Source organism: Pieris brassicae, chromosome 4, assembly GCF_905147105.1.
Source record: "Pieris brassicae chromosome 4, ilPieBrab1.1, whole genome shotgun sequence".
Taxonomy (NCBI): Eukaryota; Metazoa; Arthropoda; class Insecta; order Lepidoptera; family Pieridae; genus Pieris; species Pieris brassicae.
The window spans coordinates 17,135,773-17,157,625 of NC_059668.1; the positions used below are offsets into that span (position 1 = coordinate 17,135,773).

Here is a 21,853-nt window from a genome sequence, read left to right on the forward strand (position 1 = left end):
AGAACGCTGGATTAATTGGAAGAAAGAAGAAAAGGTATGTAGAATTGTGAATAGTAAAACTGAAACATGAATGTTGCTTTTGTTGAATTTTAATTTGTTTCTTGTGTTCGACTACAGCAGCTTTTTAGAAATATATTACGACTCTATCGGTCCATAATTGAAAGCAAAGTTTTAAGTACGAACCCAAAAACGGAGAAAATGAAGGCTTGGAGCGAAATAACAGAGAAGTTGTTTATTTTAACCTGTATCTCAAAAACTACATTGTTTTATCAAAACATTTAATTGTTTTTTAGTTGAGCATGGACAGAGCCTAAAATAATGTTCTCTTATTTGTTACAGAAAGCAGGTAAAAATAGTTTTAGTTTTAGGGAAGCCTTATATGAATAGTTTTCAAGCTCTGGAAAATGAGCACCTTCAAAAGGAACACTACTATAATATAAATTTAAAATTACAGATAGACATTCTATTGAAGACTTTAGTAGTCATTTAAAAATAATTAGAATAATGTTTTATTTGTTTAAATAACTTAATTGTCAAGAAAACCTTAATCTTGAAAATTATCACCTACAAAAGGAACACAAATAAAGAATTAAGAATATGGCCAAGATACACAGGTAAGTAAAGATAAATCTCAAATAACAGACAGACATTCTAGTGAAGACTTTAGGAGTCGAAGAGAACACGCTGTTTTTTGAGATTAGGTTGCTGTTGGTGGTGAAAGCAGGGTCTTATCATCATCATCAGAGATAGATTCCTTTTTCAATTCAATGCCTATATTGTGCTAGATTGCCAATGATAATATATACATCTTGGTTCTGTTGATGTTCTGAATCCCCTGATCGGTTGTTCCCTACGCGAAAACATCTCTCTACACTATTGCGAGTTCTAATGTGGGCATAATTGTATTTTTCTTCTTTATCAGTAGTTGTATTTAGTACACCAGTTGCACCAGTAAATAAATAAAGAGTATAAGCATAGCCGGAGTCTCCATGTAATCTACCATGAATTTGTTACCTCTCAAAACATTATTTAAACGGCTTTCATTAAACAGCCATCAGTCATAGTTTGTTATGTCAGACTTAAACTAGGGTGGCGGCTGGAATAACGCTAGTATGAACAGTGACACCGATGTTATTCTAGGTTTAAGTTATTCCGGGTTTATTAGTAGACATTTTGCTTATTCTTAGGTTATTCTTGGTAAAATATTTTATACCACGTTTATTTGTACCACTGCTAGAGTTTTATACAATAGATAGATATATTGCATTAACCGCATATCCAATACCTCATTTCCCGGGGGAGTCACTACCACTACCTTGTTCCAAGAAGCGCCCCAACTCTGACGTAATATCTAGATTCACGGCGAAATTTACAACAAACACTATAAAAGTAAGGCATTGTTTGATTTTAAAAGTTTCGCAATTATCCAGCTCGTGCCAGCGGGACACAGCTAAAACAATACCTTTATTAATGGCTAAAGTTGTGTTAGGCAGTCGCAAATAAGAGGGGATATTTTTGGGTTTTAATCGCAGCCAAATTTATGTATCAAAGTAATTTTATACTCGACTCTATGATATTAAACCGCAGTCATCCCATTGTTCGCTTGTGGAGTAGATAAAGGAAAATTTTGGTACGTAATTCTTTGTTAAATTTGCAAATTAAGTTTCTATCTAAAATGAAGGTTACCTGTAGTATTGCGAGTCCAAAGTGAGCGAGTCCTCTTTTGGGGAAGGTCTGGGAGGCGGTAGTGCGGCAAGAGCTGGACGTGCAGAGGGAGAAGGGGAACACTCCTCTACTTCTAGGCTGTCTTCAGCCTCGCTCTCCTCTTCTTCGTCCAGCGAGGTTGTGGTTGTGTACATCTCAGGAAATATGTCACCTGTGCAAAACATGCGGTATTTAAAGATCGCTTAAACATCTCACGATGTATTCTTTAATTCTGAAAAAATAATATATATATATCAACAATCTGCAAATATCAATTTCTCTGATATTACACTTGCACCGTATTCCAAGAAGTGTCTGACTGGAATGCTAAAGATAAGGTCACATTTGGCGTAAATTCGTTCCGTATCTGCTATCTCGTGCGGGACCAATTACGTGCAAAGACTTTTCCGAAATAAAGTTTAAGAAACAGGAATTACCGGGAGATTTATATGACTGCGGGGGTGGGGCGGAGCGGTATTTTGTGATATGTGACGTCATTGGCCGCAATTTACTGCTGCTATTTGTCTGACTTTATTGTCGCGTGTGTTTCATTTACGTTCGATAGGTTTTGTGCTTCGTTTCGCTTCTATATGGCTTGGTGACGACATCGTGGCGTTTGTATTAGTAATATGAATGCTATAACGTGCGTAATTTATCCTCTTACTATTTAATAAATGCATGTAATCGATATATATATAATAAAAAAAGGTAATAGTTATGGTATAATATTGGTATTTAATTAATAATGTAATTTTAAATCTTAGTACCTTTGTATTAATTATACATCATTTTTAACACCTTCTTATTAAGCCCTGTGCTAAGTATCATTTATTGCATTCATAGCTTAAGAAATGTGGCATTGAAGATGCAAAAAACTCACTATGAGCCGTAGAGGCTTGTAATCCTCGAGTGTTTAAAGCGATGAATGCGCTGTTGACTTTTGAAGTCACATTCAGCTTGCTTACCAGAAGCAATGGGAGCTCTTTTAAACTAACGTAGTAATCGCTGTTTTGGCTGCAGTTATGGAAATGTTATGAAATAAAAGTTTTTGAACGCGTACGTGTCATAAGTTTTAGATTTTAGATGAGTAAAGTTGTGTCTACATTTTTGAGACATTAGGCTAAATGGAAAACTTATAAGCTCGGGATAGAAATATACGAATTTAATCTACAAGTATATGTTTTTAACGATAAATTCTCAAGAACTACGAAATATGTCAAATTGTTTAGTAGTTAGTAGTTAGAATGTTTTTTTTTAATATACTTACTATCAAAACTTTACACGAGTATTTGTTCAAAGATCTATTCATGTTCATGAACCTCTTAATTATCATTCCACTTAACGAAAACAGCTGTTTAACAGGCACAGCACACTTCGCAGGTTTTACAACACACACAATTCGACTGGCTGAGACACTTACGCCAAACGGATTTGTATAAAATGTTCATGTGTCAAAGCGTATGTTAGAGGGGGTCAAACCACAGAGACAGTTAGTTATTAATTACATTAACACAAAAAGGTAGTCTTCCGCTAACCACAGAGTACAAACAACGACGTACGGACTCGGAACGTCGAGCATTAATAATTGTTTGAAACATAGCGTTAAACCCACTAACTTACCTAATACGAACTCATAATGAACTCATAATGAAAAGACAGCAGAAGTGTGAAAGTTTTCATTACACCGTTCTACAGCCTGCAGGCTGCCTGATTAAATTTAAATGTAATAAATTTCAGAGAAGTATCTGTATAGTATATGCACGTTATGAACTGTATGCATTAGGAAGATAGATATATGCACTAGATAACTAATTACCTGAGAGTTTGAGAACTGAGAGGTTGAGTGAATATATAAATATGTACGGGATGTCTACATCAAGGTACCTAAGTAACAGACCGAGCCCTACGGGTAGGATCAAAGGTGGGATTATCTCGATTATCTATAAGGGCTTGAAGGAGTCTTCGCCACTTTGGGAGGAAACGAGATATGAATAAGACAACAATATTCAAATCTCATTTATTGTTCAAAAATATTACCTTAAATACTACTTACACCTATTCACATATACATGATATTCTTCTGGTGAGTTGTTGGTAAATCACGCATCTTCAGCTATTTAGAACAACCATGTGTGCTGTGTCAGGAGTTGATCAATGTTTAAGTAAAACATATTTAAAATTACTCTGCAGTTGTGAAAAATTTGGATTACGGTTTAAATAAGTAATAAATTTCCTATATTAATTTAAATAAAGAAGTTTTATTCGAATCAAAAGTACACAATCAACACACAAAGGCAGACGGAGCTGTTACTAGACCCGCTATTATTCTCGGTTTTGAAATAAGACACTTAGCAAACGGAGGTGGGCGAGTTAATTTCCGTTTATTAATGGGGTCGCAGGCTTAGAACCTCGGAAAGGGCAAGCATGAATCAGCACTAATTTACTGCAACTGCCTAAATATAGCCATCAGGTCTAGGGTAGACTCATATAACTGTTACTTCTACATGAGAGCAAATTGCGTAGTGAATTAAAAGAATAGTTTGATACAGTACACGGACCTTTCGATTCTACGGTATACTATATATGATCGTATCACTTATATTGGTATTATTTAGATTAAAATATAATAAAACTTGTTAAGTCCTGTTAAGAATTATTTGTTTTATTTGTTTTGAATTGTACAATTTAATATCTATATGTAATATTGAAATGCCGGCTGAAATTAAAAGAAATGTCATTGTAACGTTTTTAAATGAAATCACACTGCTGGCATGAAGGGCCTTGATAAAACAGCTCAGCTATTTTGGCATGCATAGCTGTACCAGATCATTATTACGTTCACAATTTCAAGACCGAAGAAAAATTTGTGGCAATTTCTAAAAAGTGAAAATTCAATTACAATTTATGTATTACAGTTCTATCGATCTAGCATCGTTTGTAATTTTTACAAACTTTACTTCAGATAAATTTATCCATACGTGATGTGAAAATATAGTCATCATCGTACAGCACATATACATACAATTTCAAAAAAAAAATCGTTGTTGTTTGTACAGTAGATAATGAAGATTTACCAGGTTTAGTTAAAATAAGCAATAATTACCCGAACAAAGTGACAATTATCCAAATTAGTAATTTGCATTCACGTTAGACGTCTGTAGACAAAAGCGATCTAAAGTCGAAGCACGTGCCATCCGTCCAGCCGCCCAAATGAACGAAGCGCGCCAACATGCCTACGAACTCCACGAATAATTCTTATAACAAAACACACCGAGAGACTAAGAACCATATCCAGATTAAGACCTTTAATGAGAAAAATGCTTTGATAATATGCAAGCCTGACCGTTTTTGTGCCTCTATGTCTAAAAATGCTTAAATTCCGAGAAAATTTTCTTTCATTAGAAGAAATTCCTTCTTGTAGTGTTTTTATAACAACAATTAAATTCTTTGGTATTGTACCTATGCATATTTTGTGAATGTATCTCGTAATATTATATAAAACAAAGTCTGCTTAGTTCGACGCTTATAACTCGAGAATGGCTGGACCGCTTTTTATGGTACTGTGATTTATTGGATTTGTATCCGACCCTAATAGCAAGATCAGGTTTCATAATATATAAAGACATTGCAAAATTGACAAAAAAAAATAGAACTGAAAAAAAAACCATAACAAATGTTCAGGAATTACGTAACTGTCATTCACATTTCATGTTCATCCCGTCGATACGGTAAACTCTCACCTCAAATTAATGAACGTATTTTTAAAAAACACACAGTTATCGGATAATGTCATATTTTATATTTTAAAATGTAGAATACTGTCTGTAATGTGTTAAGGAAAATATATCAAGACAATTAAATATTAAAAAATCAAGGCGATGTGCCTTGATAACGTTGGTACGTTGAGTATTTCAATTCGGTGGTTATTTCGGTCAATTACTGTCATAAAATCATAAATTAAGGTCAGCTAATAACACAACTTCCTACCTGGTACGAAGTTCGCCGCGTCAGCTAGTAATAAATAAAGTCAACAAATACTTAGCACTTCTCATGAAGTATACGGCTTATGATTATTTCAGTCACGAAAGCATTTGTCAAATATTATTTCTTATGTACAAAAAAATGTTATAAAAGATATGAGATATCCTCGATGTTACCCAAGCCGATCGATTCCTATTATAGTCAAGGGACAACATCCCGCGGCCATAATAGGTCTGATAAATATAATATCTGTCGCGGTTCCGCAAACATTGTAACCCTTTTAGATGTTCCGACATCATTAATATTAGCTATCATCAGGTATCGGATATCGACATCGAGTTTGATCCCTATCGAGTTGCTACCCGTGTTACATTGGTATTATTTCATTTCCTTTGATAGTAATTTAATTAAGCAATTTCCTCTTTACGAAAACAAACAAATACAAGTCCATAAAAAGTAATTATTTGAAACCGTGTTTGACATTTAGAAAACTTATCCATAAATAATTGTGGGCGATAAATAAACGAATAAAAATAATGGTTATTGTTTACATTTTACAAGATATTTTTATAATAGAATCTTTGAAGTTAGGTATAGTGGTTTCAGCGTAAAAAGACAACCCTGAGGTCGAGCGTTTGAATCACGGCTATGTACCTCTTGGACCTTAGTCAAGGTGCCTTAAAATTAGTGTATGTAGAAAGTCGAAAACTAAATTTGTATGAAATTGACAGCTCGTGTTGACAAATTTAGGCGTATACACCGCCTGGAATTCTATGGCGGTAGATTGATTACCAACTTGCCCGTTTAAAAAAAAAAACCAAGAAAGCGATATTGAAATCTGCAAACTTTGATATATTATATTAGTTTTGATATAGTAATTGTAAATGTCATTATATTTTCTGCAATAAAGAAAGTTAGTTTAACTTGTGACCAACTCGTTAAAAATAAGGTTCTCTGCAAGAAGACGTTATTTTAAAATTTAATGCTTGATAGCGTCCAAATAAACGTTACGTATAGTTAATGACAGAGATGCTAAATTACAAACTTAGAATAATAGAAGTTACGAGAAAATTACATAATTAGTATGATTTTCCTTAAATACATTCTTGTTGTTGCTTCTTTTAATAAGATAAATAATTAAATGTAGTTACGCAATTAGGTTTTAATAGCAAATTTCAGACCGAAGAAAAAATGGTGTCCACTTAATGAGATAGTAATAAATTTTATAATATAATGTGTATAATGTGATAATAAAATTGACCAAAATCTAAACTGGTACGCCCATGTTGATGCAGTAATAAAATGGATACCCTACGTAAGTTAAGTTGGATTTTTTGCAATCTACGTCATGTAGCGGAACCAAACATCATATATACCGTGTATAAAACATTAGTTCAATCTGTTATCACCTACTGTATCACAGTGTGGGGTGGTTGTGCGAAAACCAAAGTTCTAGCACTTGAAAGAGCTCCAACAGCAGTTATAAAAATAATGTTACTAAAAAATAAAAGTTTTCCAACCGAAGAGTTGTACAAGTCTTGCAAACTACTGACCATACGCCAGCTCTATATTCTCCGTTGTGTCCTTAGGAGACACGCAACCTCTCCACATAGAACAGACACACCTCCAATAAAAAAGACCCAACATAATATAATATGCTACACAAATTGCAAGACTATCTTTGTACGTAATCAATTAAACAATCGCTCAGCTTATCTCTATAATAGTTTAAGTAAAACCCTTAGCTTGCATAATCTTACATACCAGAAATGTAAAACAACTTTAAACCATTGGCTCGGTACACTCAACTAAAACAAAACAGAAGCATTGTTAAATCCTCTACTATAATTTTTTCCTTAATCCATCTTTTCTTTCAGGCAACACGCACACACATTTGTTTCGTATTTCACAAACACATACAATAATATCATAATATATTCATATATTTATTATTTTTATAGTACCCTCGTTTTTTTTAAAACCAATTGTGTTGGTTACCCTTGATGAAACTTTGTATATTTAAAGAAGGGCGAAGCTTCCCTGTCACAGGATTCTGACTTACTAGGGAATCTGAATTCTATTGTACATACAGCTAAACAAATAAATAATTTTGTTTTGTTTTTGAATTTTTGAATAAAAATGTTTTTGAAAATATGAACTTGTTCGAAAATATAAGTGGGCGTAGAATAGAACTGAAAACGCATTTATCCTATTAATAAAAATTACTTAAAACACGTTACGTTTTGAATAATTTCAATAATGATAAATAACTTAACCACGTTATATGTAGCTCATGGTATAATGTCCAACTTATTCGAAACATTATTACTAAAAAGGCTTAAGCCAATATTGGAAGAATGAATCTCATACCCAACCAACAATTTGGCGAATAAAGCAGAACCATTCGAAATCTGTTCATGTCGATTTTACTAATCGAGCCATACAGTACATACCATTATTTATCACTGATACAAAATTCCATCCATCCAAATGCATATGCTAATACCGTTAAATACTTGGGAATGACCCTGGGTGCTAAATTGCGATGGAAAGAACACGTTGAAAAGAAAAGAGATGAATTAGATATAAGATACAAACAAATGTACTGGCTAATAGGAAGACAATCGACCCCGGCCAATACATAACAAATTACTTCTTTATAAACAAGTGATATTGCCTGTATATGGACATATGGACTTTCAGCTTTGGGGCTGTACAGCGAAGAGCAATTTAGAAATAATACAATGGAAACCATTGTATTATTTCAGAAGAAGGTACTTCGGGACATTGTCAATGCACCATCCTACATTAAATATGAAAGTATTCACAAGGATCTTAATGTGGATACAGTCCTAAATACGGCGAAATGGTTTGCGTTAGCTCACCTAAACAGGCTACATACCCATGTGAATGCTGAGGCAATCCTACTGCTTGACACGACAGGAATGAGACGCTTAAAGAGAACTAAACCTTTTGAGTTTATAAACCTAGTGTAGTGAATATAAGTGCGGTGTCACGGATATATGAACATAGTGTTAAAACATTACAGAACACTAAGAATGTTAATGAACCTAAGCAATTTTTTAGTATTGTAGAAAATTGAGTCATCATAATGTTACTCATTAGCCATAATGATTGTATAGGATAGATTGTAATTCATGTAAAGTCGCACTCTTTTTTTAACTTTATTGTTATAAAAAAAATGCAGCTCATTCGTTTTTAAATTGAATCCTACGCTTTCTGCTCTTACTTAGATGGATTTTAAGAATTCAACAACATATTACTGGTTACGTCTAAAGATATGAGATATTTAATAGTGAGTTATCTTTTACCTTGATTTATTTCAAAAATCACTTTTTGCTTTGAGAACGTAAGTCATTTGTTCCAAAAACAAAACAAAAATCCAATACGAATGCTAAATATTCACGAGTGCTGAATACTGTTCGGCGTGCAACAAAAACCGCATTCTTTATTCAGCGTCAGACGAAGGACGGGCGGCGACGGAAGTGCGCCGCGCCCGCCATTAAACCGCCCTAAAATCTCGCGTTTTATAAGTTTCCGTCACGGACTATCGCTCTAATTGCTCACTCATAACATTTCGTCCATTAAATTTTGCGCCTATTTAAATATAATTTGAACCGTAGATTGCATAACAGTCACTGTATTTCGGGCTTCGACCAACTTTGTGCGGCGCCCAGCTCAATTTTATTCACGTTTAATGAGCACCCAATGTAAAAGAGGAAATAATATTTGATTTTCATTAATTCCGCTAATGATTGTTTCTGAAATTCAAAATTAGAAGGCGCATTATTAATTTTAATTAATGAACTAGTTTCTTTTCAAGTTTACTGCTTGAAATATGGAATTAGCATTCCCTGCATTTTGCAAAGAACTATTATGTTGAACTATTTTTTGTTAATTCATTCTTAGCTTTATCCTGTATATTAAAGACAAAATAAATATGAATGAATTATAAGATCCTATAATTAATTTAATTGGGAGACACTTTTTAAATGAAATAGTTTTGAATAATCTATATCTGTTACTGATTATGAGTTACACAATGCATTTCAGCGGATCAACAAGGTAAATATAACTTTTACACAAGAGATACGAATTACAACTCTACTTATCTGGTGTTTAGTAATAGTATAATAAGTGACTGACCGGCAAACATGTCAGGGTGAAGATCCCGAAATTGGTGGTGGGCTGGTGCCGCTCCAGCTCGATGCAACTGCGGAATGAGATGCAGCCACAGAGATAGCTTATGACCGCGGTAGTGGCTGCGCACACGCATCTTTGTTCCTATAAAAGAAATGTATTAGTATTGTACTTGTTGGTAATCTTCATAGAGATGAACAATATAACGACGGAAATCCTCGAAATTATGAAAGGAGTTTGGCGCGAATTAGTCTGTAGAATAGCCCAAGGTCTGCTTCAGAATGTGATTAAGACCGACGGGAGGTGAAATTTATTGCTTTTAAGTGGACTTGACCTAATTATGTTGAGAGACCGTTTATTAAATCTGGGGGTTAACTGCCGATTTTGTTTTGTTTTCTATTTCGTTCTTGTGTTTATAAAATAATTGAATAGGATATTTTAAGAATTAAAATCAAACAATTACATCGTATAGCGTATTTCTTGTTCAATACAAATCTGCAATTGTCTGTACTTGTTGTTGTCATTATTCATTGTGTTTGTGTTGTTTATGTTTAAGATTTATAATTTTAATTTATATTAAATCTGTGATCTCTACTTCCAGCCTCGTTGTAGTCGAGCGAGTAGATCTAGTTCGATTGCTGTAACTCGAAAGTCGAATGCCTTAGACTGCTCTTTGGTTTTGGCCAGATTTATCTTTATTTTATTTATTTATTTACACTTCGTTACACTACAAAATAAAAATAAAAATTAACATAATTAAATCAAAAGGAGGGCAACTGGCGGCCTTATCGCTTACGAGCGATCTCTTCCAGGCAACCACTGTGAGTAAAGAAAAAAGAAATGTATTATATAAGATAGGCAAGTAGTGCAAAAATACATGTAATACACAGTTATTAAAACAAAAACTAAACAGGAAAAAAATATTAAAGATACATTAAAGAGTAAAAAGACACATAAATCACGATAATTTAATATAAGTCTCACGTCAGTTAGTAGTTGGAAAGAAAGTTAGGGATACGATGTGGACAGGTAATGTTTGTACAGAAGAAATTTAAAGGAAGATAAAGAAGGAGCTAAGCGAATAGGGACGGGAAGTGAATTCCATAGCCTAACTGCGGAGACCTTAAAGGAATCGCCAAGAAAGGAGGAGTTATGAGATGGGATTTCACAGGTATAGTTTTCGGAAGAGCGTTAAATCCCAAAAAATTGAAATCATTTTTGAGATAGGAAGGAGTTTTAGGGTTGAACAGGATGGAATATAGGAGATGAAGAACATGAGCATCACGTCGCTGACGAATTGGCAAGCAGCCTAGCCGCTTACGGAACGCAGAGATATGATCGTACTTTCTTAGACCGAATATAAATCTGATACAGAAATTTTGGAGACGATCCAGTCTATTTAGCAATTCCTCGTTAAGATCGGAGGAGCAAGAATCGGCGTAGTCCAGTAAAGGCAGGAGGAGAGAATGCGCCAGTGAGGTTTTGGTACTAAAGGGAAGAAAATTACTAAGACGTCGAAGGATACTGGAGGCAGGAGGAGGATATTGAAATAAAGGTACCTTACCTATACTTAAGTATTGTTGCGTGTTCAGTTCATAGCGGGGCCAGGAAAGACCGGTCTCCTGGTGGTCATCCGGCTTGGGACTAGGGTCTCCTGTCTTGGCGAAGGCAGCCAGAAGCGCTACACAGGCTTCCGCTACAGTCACATCTCCGCGGGAGTAGTTTCGTGATAGCCCACCCACAAGCGGTAATCCGAGGAAGTATGGCAAAGTCTCACTGGATACACTGCCCAGCCGCTGCATAACGATTTTTATTTTATTTTGACTCGTTTATTTTAATCATAGGATAAATAACTTAATAATATCAACAACGTTCGAAGCAATAGTACTGATATTTTTAGGAATCCCGCTAAAAAAACAAAGAATATAATTGTACTCATTTATTTTGCTTCCACGAAAATAAGAAGAGAATATTTATATAAACAACGTATTTTTTTACGCAATTATAAAATATAGTCAATAATAAAATAAATCTTAAAAGCTTAAGGTGAAAACGTTTTCAATCGTGACGTAGGATAAATACAAAGTAATGGTACGAGAATATATAAACGAGTCAAGTTACGTCCTATCATCGAATTTCTCTAACGATAATCTTACGGTCTGGAGTTTCAGCATCATTTTCTAAGGTTATTTATTTTTCATTTGTGTCTTAGGTACACAGGATAAATCGAAAAACTCGAGACATAACCTTTATCATATTTGTTGTTACTTTACGTTCAAGGTACAAATAATATTATAACGTACATAAATTAAGCACAATCACTTGATAAATACTTTCGATTAGTTGTAAGCTTTCTAAGTGTAGACAAAAAGTTAGAAGAATTAGAAAAGGCTGTACTGAATGAGATACTCCTTTTTCGCGGGTGCCAATTTAGTATCAACATTATACGCGGAGGTAACGGTCACTAAGACACTATGTCATGATGCCATAATATTCATTCTATCATTGTAGTAGCTTCCAGATTGTGCAAAAACGTTTACTACTTTTGTGTTTAATAATAAAGCCACCTGCGGATAATCGGCGTCACGTGAGTGATGTGCGAAGTGGGCAAGGTACGTAGGCGCTCCGCGTCGTGCATGCAATTGGGCAACTCGTAAGGCGGGTGCAGCACCAGCCCCATCGCTTAGCGCCTCCAATGTAGCATCGCGGATATTTATTGGATGCTGGATTGGCTTCTCCCAGTCTGTGTACTCATTGCGGACAGCCGCAAAAATTTCGTTGCGGTGAAACCGGTACACGTTTCTGACGTAGGTACGTAACACCCGGTTTCTGCGGATACAAATAGAATAAATATCGCTTCCTCATCACTTGATGTTTGTATAAGTACAACAACTTAATAGCTGGAACAAACACAGATCTGTATTTTTAAATTTATTAATGAAAATACACCATGCCATATATACCGCTTTTTCTATAGTACATGTCTATCTATTCTACAGACAGAATTAGGGAAATGTTAATATTCTGAAAGAGGTTATTGTTCTGTATTTGACCATTTAATATTTGGTATAAGGACGTTGATTTCCTCTAACTCAGCTTTTAATTTACCGTTCGAGCAAATGTTGTTTGCACATTGAAAAGAAAAGAAAGGATTCGAACCACCTTAATCGCATCGCATGCATCTTGCATCGCATGAAGGCAGCCTAATACTGTAAATTTAATAATTACTGACATCTTAATCTATCGTAACTAAAATCATAATCATGCAGATAATAAATGCATAAGTAACTACCTGTATTCTTCTTCAAAGCCGTGTCGTATATCATCCTCGCTGAAAAAGTGATAGCTCTCAGTGGTAGTAACGATAACAGCGAGGGCGCAATCTAGGAAAGTGTCGCTGGCGTGCAACGCGCGACTTGGTGAAGGATTGGGTAAGTCTCGTGAGCGGGGTACACCAGGACCCCATCCCGCAAGAAAACGTGCCCGGGGCGCCTCTACGGCAACGAGCGCTGCCAGAGGACGGTTCGAGACACACGATATTAACCTGTAATAGATCACTCTGAGAAAATGTAAAACATGTATGGACCTTTTGTGCATCGAAGCCCATAAAACCACATAGCCCGGTAAATAGATGTTGTAGCCAATTTAATTAGTTTTTTAAATAATAGTTGTGATGTAAATAAAGTATTTCTTATTATATATATTGGTTAGCTGTTCACGACCAGAGGAGAGATCGGTCCTTTAGAAGGCCCAAGTTAGGGTACAGGACTTTTATGGGTATATCGCTTCACAAAACCTGAAAAACATTCATCAACTCAAAGCCTTAATGCAATGGAACTAGCCTAAAGAATATGAAGTATAGAAGTACCAATGTTCTCCAGGGTGCGTGTCTCTAGTGCAGCGCAAAGCTTGCGCGGCGTGCTCGCGGGCTAACGCGGAGTCCGGAGATAATGCCGTTGGACTAAGTGCGGACCCACTTAGCAGCACGATGCGAGATACTAAACCTATGGATAAGGTATTTCTTTCTTCATTATGTATCTCTTATAGATAAGTATTTCTAGTTGGTATGCGGAAGTATAGCGTTTAAACTTGTCGGTTGGCTCTCAATAAATTAATTAAGTTTTCTACTGGAGCTCTAAGGATAATCACATATAGTGTCATGATTTTTTTCATTTATTAATCTTATTTGACCTTTGCAATAACAGAATGAGGTTTTTCTTCACATTTTGCGTCAACTCACCTTTTATGCTGGGCAGCATGACGACAGTGTTGACTAATGCTCCGGCAGCGGCGTGTCCTAAAAGCGTGACACGGCGAGGATCACCACCAAAGGCAGCGATGTTTGTTCGTATCCAAGATAACGCAGCTACTACGTCCATCACTGCAGCGCCCCCCGACAGTGAAGCCTCATCATCTTCACCCGTCGTTAAGTAACCTAACCATATATTACATTTGGTATTTTTTTAGAAATCAAGAAAATACTTTTATCACAAGAGTTTGTACTCCATATACAAGATAATATAAAATTACCTTTACTCTATGAAAACTATGTTACACCATGCATTAAGATACAGGTCCAACCTCAACATTAGGGTTTGTATTACAGGTCCTATTTATTGCTATGTAACACAAGGTTCTATACTCTACAGTATTTTATAATTCAATTGTATTTTAATAATTTTTAACTGGCATTGTTTGAATATATATGTTACTAAATTTATGTTAGGATAAAAAATAACAACGACTATTTTCCCTCAAAAGTTTCCAAAGTAACTTATTAGAATATGAATATTGTAATAATGAAGTCAGTGTAACAATGATTTAGTTCGTTGCTCTGAGCGGCAATAAAGTAGCGATGCCAAACGCCAATAAACCCATTTGGCAAGCAATGAAATGTGAAACTTAATACGCTAACTGACATATTTATTTTTAGGTACTTACCAAGTAATCCTATTCTATAGTTAAGTGTGACAACTAGCAGGTGTGCCCGAGCTGCCAAAACTGCTCCATCTAAAGCGTTGCCAGATCCGCCTTCTGGACCGGCGCCTGCCCAAACTGCAACTGCATAGGGCGCCTCGACGCCACGGGACCCTATTCACAACAAAATATATTTATATCGTATGGATCTTTGAAGAATTCAACTCTGGAACTACTCATGACATTGTAACAACATTCATGATATTGTCTTTGGTTAACATAGCTTTTACACATTGAAAGAATTTTTTTTAACCGGATTAAAGCTATTTGTATTATTATATTTTACATAATTTTAAATTTAAAATTTTCCGACGTTTAAGCGTGCTTTACAAAGCGGTGTGCTTTATAAGTTTATAATAATACAAATAGCTTTAATCCGGTTAAAAAAATTGTTTTCTTTCAACATTCATGATATACAAGCTCAAATCTTACGTTTTGTTCTATCGAGGCTAATTTAAATCACAAATTAAATATTTATACAACTCACACCTGTTTTCCAAATAGGTAGGCAGATACCACAAACCTTTACTATCCAAACCTCTCTCGCTCACGACACTTGCCTTGTACAATTCAATTAGATTATTTATGTATTTATTAACAAGATATTCGTGAAACCTACCGCTACCGGGTACATAGATGTTGAGGTAGAGACAATCTTCGCTCTGGTTGACAAGCAGTGGCTTTAATGCAACCAGCTCGTTGTACACCCCTAGCGGCATCGTTGACAACGCGGCAGTCCTGTGTTATAACTTAATTAGCTAAAGGTTGATTAGTACATTATTAACATAATTAGAATACTTGTGATCCGCGGTGACGCTGTAATGTTTTGCTATAAAACCTCCCTCGTTAAACAAAAAAACATCTAAATGTAATCACTTTATAGTACAACCTGTAATACCTAATCGCATATGTAATACATAATACAATTCGGTCAAGCTGTTTTGGAGGATTGCGATCGCAACCAGTTATAAATATAAATAAGCATTTTTATCTTGGTTTGTGATCAGGAATTCTCATCTAATAATTTCTAAATTCAAAGAAAGGATATAAAATTCAGATCGGAAAATGTTAATCTTTTTAAACGTCGGTAGCCCATAGTACTCTTAGTTATTGGCAGCTTATATAACCCTAACATATAATTGAACTGCGTCAGAACGCTTCTCTAACTTAATCAACACTTGTGCTCCCCGGAGTCCTTGAGGTTGCTAACATATTGCGCTACTATCTCCAACAAAGCTGTAATAACGATATATTAACATGATGGCGCCTTTTAGATTAGCGTTTTGTAATTTTTAATAACATTTCCATGAATATCATACACTTTACTAGGTTTTTTTTACACTACTCTAAAAAAAAGATGTGTGCGTGTACTAGTACACAATAAGAAGTAAAACTTCTTTATGACCTTATTTTTCGAAAAATGATGTGATGTTATAGAATTATTACTATCATTGTTATCGTAATTATATATTTTTGTTATTAATTAATGGCTTTGAATCTCTTCGAATCAACCGTGGTAGTGACAAGAAAAAGATGGCGCGTAACCGAAAAATGTGACGGTAATTTTTTTTACAACGCCGATAAGAAGTTTCACTTCAAATATACATGCACAACGGATGAGGTCGCCATCGACGTCGCATACAAACACGTATAAGTTTCTATACTTGGTTTTCTAAGGTTCAGAGTAAATTTAAAGAAATGAGTGTGTCGGTCAATGGCTTATTTAATTATACTGGCGCCCGAGGAGTTCCAGCCTCGGGCATCTTTCTCGTTTATGTTTTGTTTTATTTAAACATGTTCTGAATATCATAATAAGAATAAATATTTACTTATTTCTACCTTTATAAAATTTCGACTGTAAACTGTTATAAGGCCTCCTCTTTATGTCACGATTGTAACAATTTCCAGAAGTTAATATAGATGGATGTAAAATTACGTAAAATTAAAAGCAAAACATAAGACAAAAACTAAAGTCATGGATGCCTTACAATAAGCCCTAAAGCAAGATACACAGATAAAAGGGGGACTTTAAAGATAACTGTATGGAAAGGACCAAGGGGAAGAAGGAGAAGAGGGCCCCCAATAAAAGGTGGTTAGAAAAAATAGAAGCGGTAACGGGAAGCGAATGGAGAAAGAAAGTAATGGACAGAGTCAGATGGAAAAAGCTGGAAAATGCCTTTACCCGCCAAGGGGTTCCGATCGACGGTACTAAATTTAGCTAAGATATAGGATAACAATAAAATAATGTATAAAATGTAAAAAAATCTAAGCTATAGTATATTATCTTTTTTGTCATTATTGGACGTGCTTTATTATTGTTAATATAGATGAGCACATGTGTGCTATATATAGTTCGAAAGTTTTCAGTAATTTACATACTTGTTGGCTATATCCGGAATGCGTTGTGGACAGACGGGCGCAAAGGTGTCGGCGAGGCGCGTGCCGGGCCAAGGGGTAGGCGGTAGAGGAGCGCGCAAACGAGGCGGCAGTGCGGCGTAAGGTACCCCCCGGAACACCTCCACAGGCTCCAGTCGCCGTGACGCCGGCTCTACTATGATACCACGGATGGCACCTGCGCAACATAATGTGATCATACTACCATACTTACGGGTACGGGCATTATATTTTTATGTTTAGCTTTAAATCTAGATAATTAATTTGTAAAAACACTAAGTACGTGACAGAACTACAGACCATGCTTCAAATTAATTACAGCCAGGATTTAAGTAATAGTACACATACATACTCATAGTTGATACATAATAATAAAATATTTTTGTAGAATGCATATAAAGTGTGATAATGTATGCAACGAATTCATCTTCTCGTTTAAAAGTTTCGTCAAAAATAGTGAAATAATTTAATTTAGTGCAATTTTAAAACTTTAATAAAGTCTGGCCACGCTCGTCCGCGTCACACAATACCTAATTTTTCATACATTGCGGCTGTCTCGCATCTGAATGCACGCTGTGTTGTTGTTTAACACAGAATGCAGCGTAAAAGCTGTTTCATGTCACACAAATTACCGAGAATTTAAGGCACTGCAAAATTAAATTTCCATAGAAATGAATATACGAAATATTCAGTTAAGTTGTATATACTAATCTTTCAATAACTTATGAACTGTCTTTAGTTAAAATATTTTTTATTTATTTATTGTATAAGTGTTCTTAATATAAAGGAAGTTGATGTGGTGGAAACACAAACTGTACACAGTTTTTCTATCCACCAGGACGTCGAACATAATTAAGTCATTAACACACACATATATACTAAGGCTAGTGACATATAAACTGTAAATTTATAACAATCAAACCATTCAAACGATTTAAAATTGCACGTAAAACGTCATATACAAATCTAAACACTGATGCGCCATAGATAGCCGATGCAAAAAACCTGTTCTTGACAAGAATTCTCATTCACATACAGGATGAGTTCCTATATTCGAATGTATTTTAATGACGTATATAGCATAATTTTTGTTATGCATAATTTATAATTGTTTGACTTATGTAGTATTTTTTTAATTTAAATTTAATATTGTTTCTTATTATATTAGTAAGAAGTGTAGCTGGTATCGAGTTTATTAAATTTGGAATGATGTAATCTAATGTTTTTTTCCCATATAAATTATTGTATTTGGGTAATAGAAATTCGTTTTTTAATTTTCTACGTGTTGAATAGTGATAGTGTGTTTTAATTGTTTTGAGGTAATTTTCTGTAAAGTAGTTTTCATTTAATAATCCTAGTTGCACTTTCTCGTGTATAGGTATAATTTTGCAAATAGCTTTCTATAGTCCTCTTTATATTTGATTTTAATTTTATGGGAGCAATTGTTTTTAAAATACGTATTTGTATTGCAAATATTTGATTTAGATAAGTTTTGCATGTTCTCCCATAGCTTGAAAGTTCATATGTTATAATGGATTCGGCTAGTGCTTTGTATAGTAGTAGCAGAGTTTTAAGAGGTATTTTATTTTTAATAAAGTGAATTTGGCAAGTATCGCTCTTAGCCTATCACAGACAGAATTAATGTGCATTTTCCAGGACATTCGGTCATCTATTGTACGCCCCAAGGACTTATGGTTATGAGCTAATTCTAAGGCGTTGCTGTTGCATCTTTTGGGGTACGAGTTATAAGTAAGTGCACATGTGTGGTTGTGTAAGATTAAGATGGGTGTACGTGAGCTTAGATTGTGTCTGGATCGCATATGCATTTTGCAGCTTTTACACATTAAAAAAATACGGTGTCACCGTGACCACGCACGCTGAAAAGCACGCGAAACGTCGGAAAAATTTTGAATTATGTAAATAATTATAAGTTTTTAATAACAATACATAGCTTTAATTCGTTCAAAAAGTGTTTTTCTTAACTTATGAACTAACTAACTCTTGATACAAAATAGATGGCAAATTTCCGAATGCTTATAAAGGAAAATTATCAAAAAACGGATACAGAAATGTGAGCCCATGGAGCGCTGTAACGCCACTCAATCGTATTCGTGAAATCTAGCAGTGTGGTAGGTACAATCCTTAGATCTTATTCTACAAACTACGTGATTTTGGTTTCAACTGATGCGAGAAACGCGTGGTTAGCATCTAACCCAGGCTTGAGATTGCATTCTAGCGTCAACTTTCAAAAGAGCTGGGCTGATCCTCTTAGCAAATCTGAATTCCAAAGTTATTAGGTCACATTTTAATAACAGACCGCACAAGGTTCGTGGCTGTAGGGTCTAGTGAAGCCGGTCATTGGCTTAGTGCTTATCCTTCGCCAAAAACTGGCGCCCTTTTGGACCCTATGTAGTCGCCATAAGTGTCCCTGTGGCTTTGAGCCTTGGGCACGATGGCCTACATTGCCAAAAAAGTGGGGGGGAACGAACTCTTTAAGTTTGTTTTAATTTTAGCTTAATTGTTGGTTACGAAAATTGTAAATACAAATAACACGTATGTAACATGATTGGTTTAGTGAGTATACTTACAATTTTGCGCCTACATTATGATATGACGTAGAAAGCTTACCATAATTTAGCAGTCATAATCATCACATGCTAGTAGCAGATAAAATATAAAGGTGGTCCATATCGCTGAAATGAACCATGACTAGAGAGCGAAGTGAACCACTGAGAACAATATTTTTTAATAAAAGAAATGTCATCCAAGTCGCGTTAGGGTTAAAAGGAGTCCCTAGTGGGAGTGCCATGCTGTTGCTTTCGGGCTTCAGCCAATCGGGCAGGCACGACCGGGGCAGTACCACTGTCTCACAGAAAACCGGCGTGAAGTGATGCAATAGGTTCATCTTATTGTACTCGCGTTTCGTGCGGTGAGTGAGACTCCCGGAGCCCATCAATTCCCCCCTCCCCCAGAATATGAAGATGCAGTTTAAACAGAGATTACCCCAGGGGGGTACCACACGTTTCCGCTGTGGAGAATCCCCCTCTGAGCGTCCATCATCGGAACAATCAGTATTCGGTGGTGGATGCACAGGCTGCCCTTCGTATTCTGGGGTGGGCAAAAACTGCTCAAAAAACTATAAGTTTCGATCTCGGGGCAAACGGAAGAATTTACCGAAGGCATCCCCTTCCACGCTCTCAGTGGACTTTACCAATGTTAGGGGGCTCAACTCTAATCTTAACGCGGTTCACTTTCACCTCGAAACTGCGAAGCCGGCCTTATTCTTCCTTACTGAGACTCAGATATCCTTCCCGGCTGATACTTCCTACCTCTCCTACCCGGGGTACAAATTGGAACATTCATTTGTGCCGCGGGCGGGAGTTTGCGTGTACGTCAGAGAGGATATCTGTTCTCGTCGCCTCGGGTCGCTTGAAGGAAGGGACCTATCTAGCCTCTGGCTGCGCGTAGACTGCGATGACCATCCGCGATTCTACGCATGCCTGTATAGGTCCCATAGCGGAAATACCGAAACTGAGCGACTCATTGAGCACATCCAAATGGCTACAGATTCCCTGCTCGAAGGGGTTCCTACCGCTGAAATCGTGATACTTGGCGATTTTAACGCTCACCATGCCGATTGGCTCGGTTCGGAAACCACCGATCACGCGGGAAGATCCTTTCACGACTTTGCTTTAGCTTACGACCTGTCACAAATGGTCCCTGCGATTACGCGAATACCAGATGTGGATGGTCATAAACCCTCTTTGTTGGACCTTCTGCTGACCTCACATCCGGAGACCTATCAAGTCTCTGTTGACCCGCCATTGGGTTCATCGGATCATTGTGTGGTCCGGAGTACTGTGCCTACTACGCGCCCTCCTCGGCCCCGTTTTTCGGGTTGTCGTCGTATTTGGCACTATCGGTCAGCAGATTGGGATGGGATGCGGTCTTTCTTTGCGTCCTACCCTTGGGGGCCTATGTGCTTTTCGTCGGAAGCTCCAGATTCCGTCGCTGCCTCTGTCGCCGAAGTGGTTCTGCAGGGCATGGAACTTTTTATTCCATTCTCTGCGGTGCCGATCGGTGGCAGGTCACAGCCCTGGTTTAAGCGTTCTTGCAAGGCGGCATCGCGTCGAAAGCGAGAATGCTTTAATGCATGGGCGGAAGCGGCGATATCTCGTGATGCCAATACCAGCGAACATAAAAAAGCATATAACTCAGCCTCCAGGTCCTTCAAACGGGAAATCGCTAAGGCAAAGTCAGAGCACATCGCCAGATTTGGCGAGAGATTGGCCCAACTCCCTTCTGGGACCCGAGCCTTCTGGTCTCTCGCCAAAGCTGTACAAGGGAATTTTTGTCAGCCATCGATACCACCGCTGCACAGAGAGGATGACTCGCTCGCCCACACTGCGAAGGAGAAGGCCGACCTCTTGGGCTGTCTCTTTGCGTCCAACTCGACTTTGGATGACCGGGGGAGATCACCACCGGCGATTTCGCGGTGTGATAACTCAATGCCGGAAATCACATTCCAGCAACGTGCTGTTCGCAGAGCACTATCTTCCTTGGACATTCATAAGTCGAGCGGGCCGGATGGTATCCCTCCAATTGTGCTGCGTACATGTGCTCCTGAGTTGGCTCC

The 21,853-nt window shown here is 36.6% G+C and overlaps 1 protein-coding gene across 2 annotated transcripts in view; it reads right to left on the reverse strand.

The window, feature by feature from the left end:
- The window catches only part of LOC123708914 (neuroligin-1-like), an 80,865-nt gene that overhangs the window by 9,102 nt on the left and 49,910 nt on the right, over window positions 1–21,853 (reverse strand). For both annotated transcript variants that reach the window (XM_045659923.1, XM_045659924.1), the window contains exons 3-12: window positions 17,203–17,395; window positions 15,443–15,561; window positions 14,788–14,937; window positions 14,087–14,281; window positions 13,715–13,850; window positions 13,139–13,390; window positions 12,414–12,675; window positions 11,411–11,642; window positions 9,853–9,990; window positions 1,687–1,876 (exon numbers count right to left, since the gene is read on the reverse strand). In XM_045659923.1, the coding sequence (XP_045515879.1) occupies window positions 1,687–1,876; window positions 9,853–9,990; window positions 11,411–11,642; window positions 12,414–12,675; window positions 13,139–13,390; window positions 13,715–13,850; window positions 14,087–14,281; window positions 14,788–14,937; window positions 15,443–15,561; window positions 17,203–17,395 (1,867 nt within the window). The remainder of the gene's footprint in view (window positions 1–1,686; window positions 1,877–9,852; window positions 9,991–11,410; window positions 11,643–12,413; window positions 12,676–13,138; window positions 13,391–13,714; window positions 13,851–14,086; window positions 14,282–14,787; window positions 14,938–15,442; window positions 15,562–17,202; window positions 17,396–21,853) is intronic.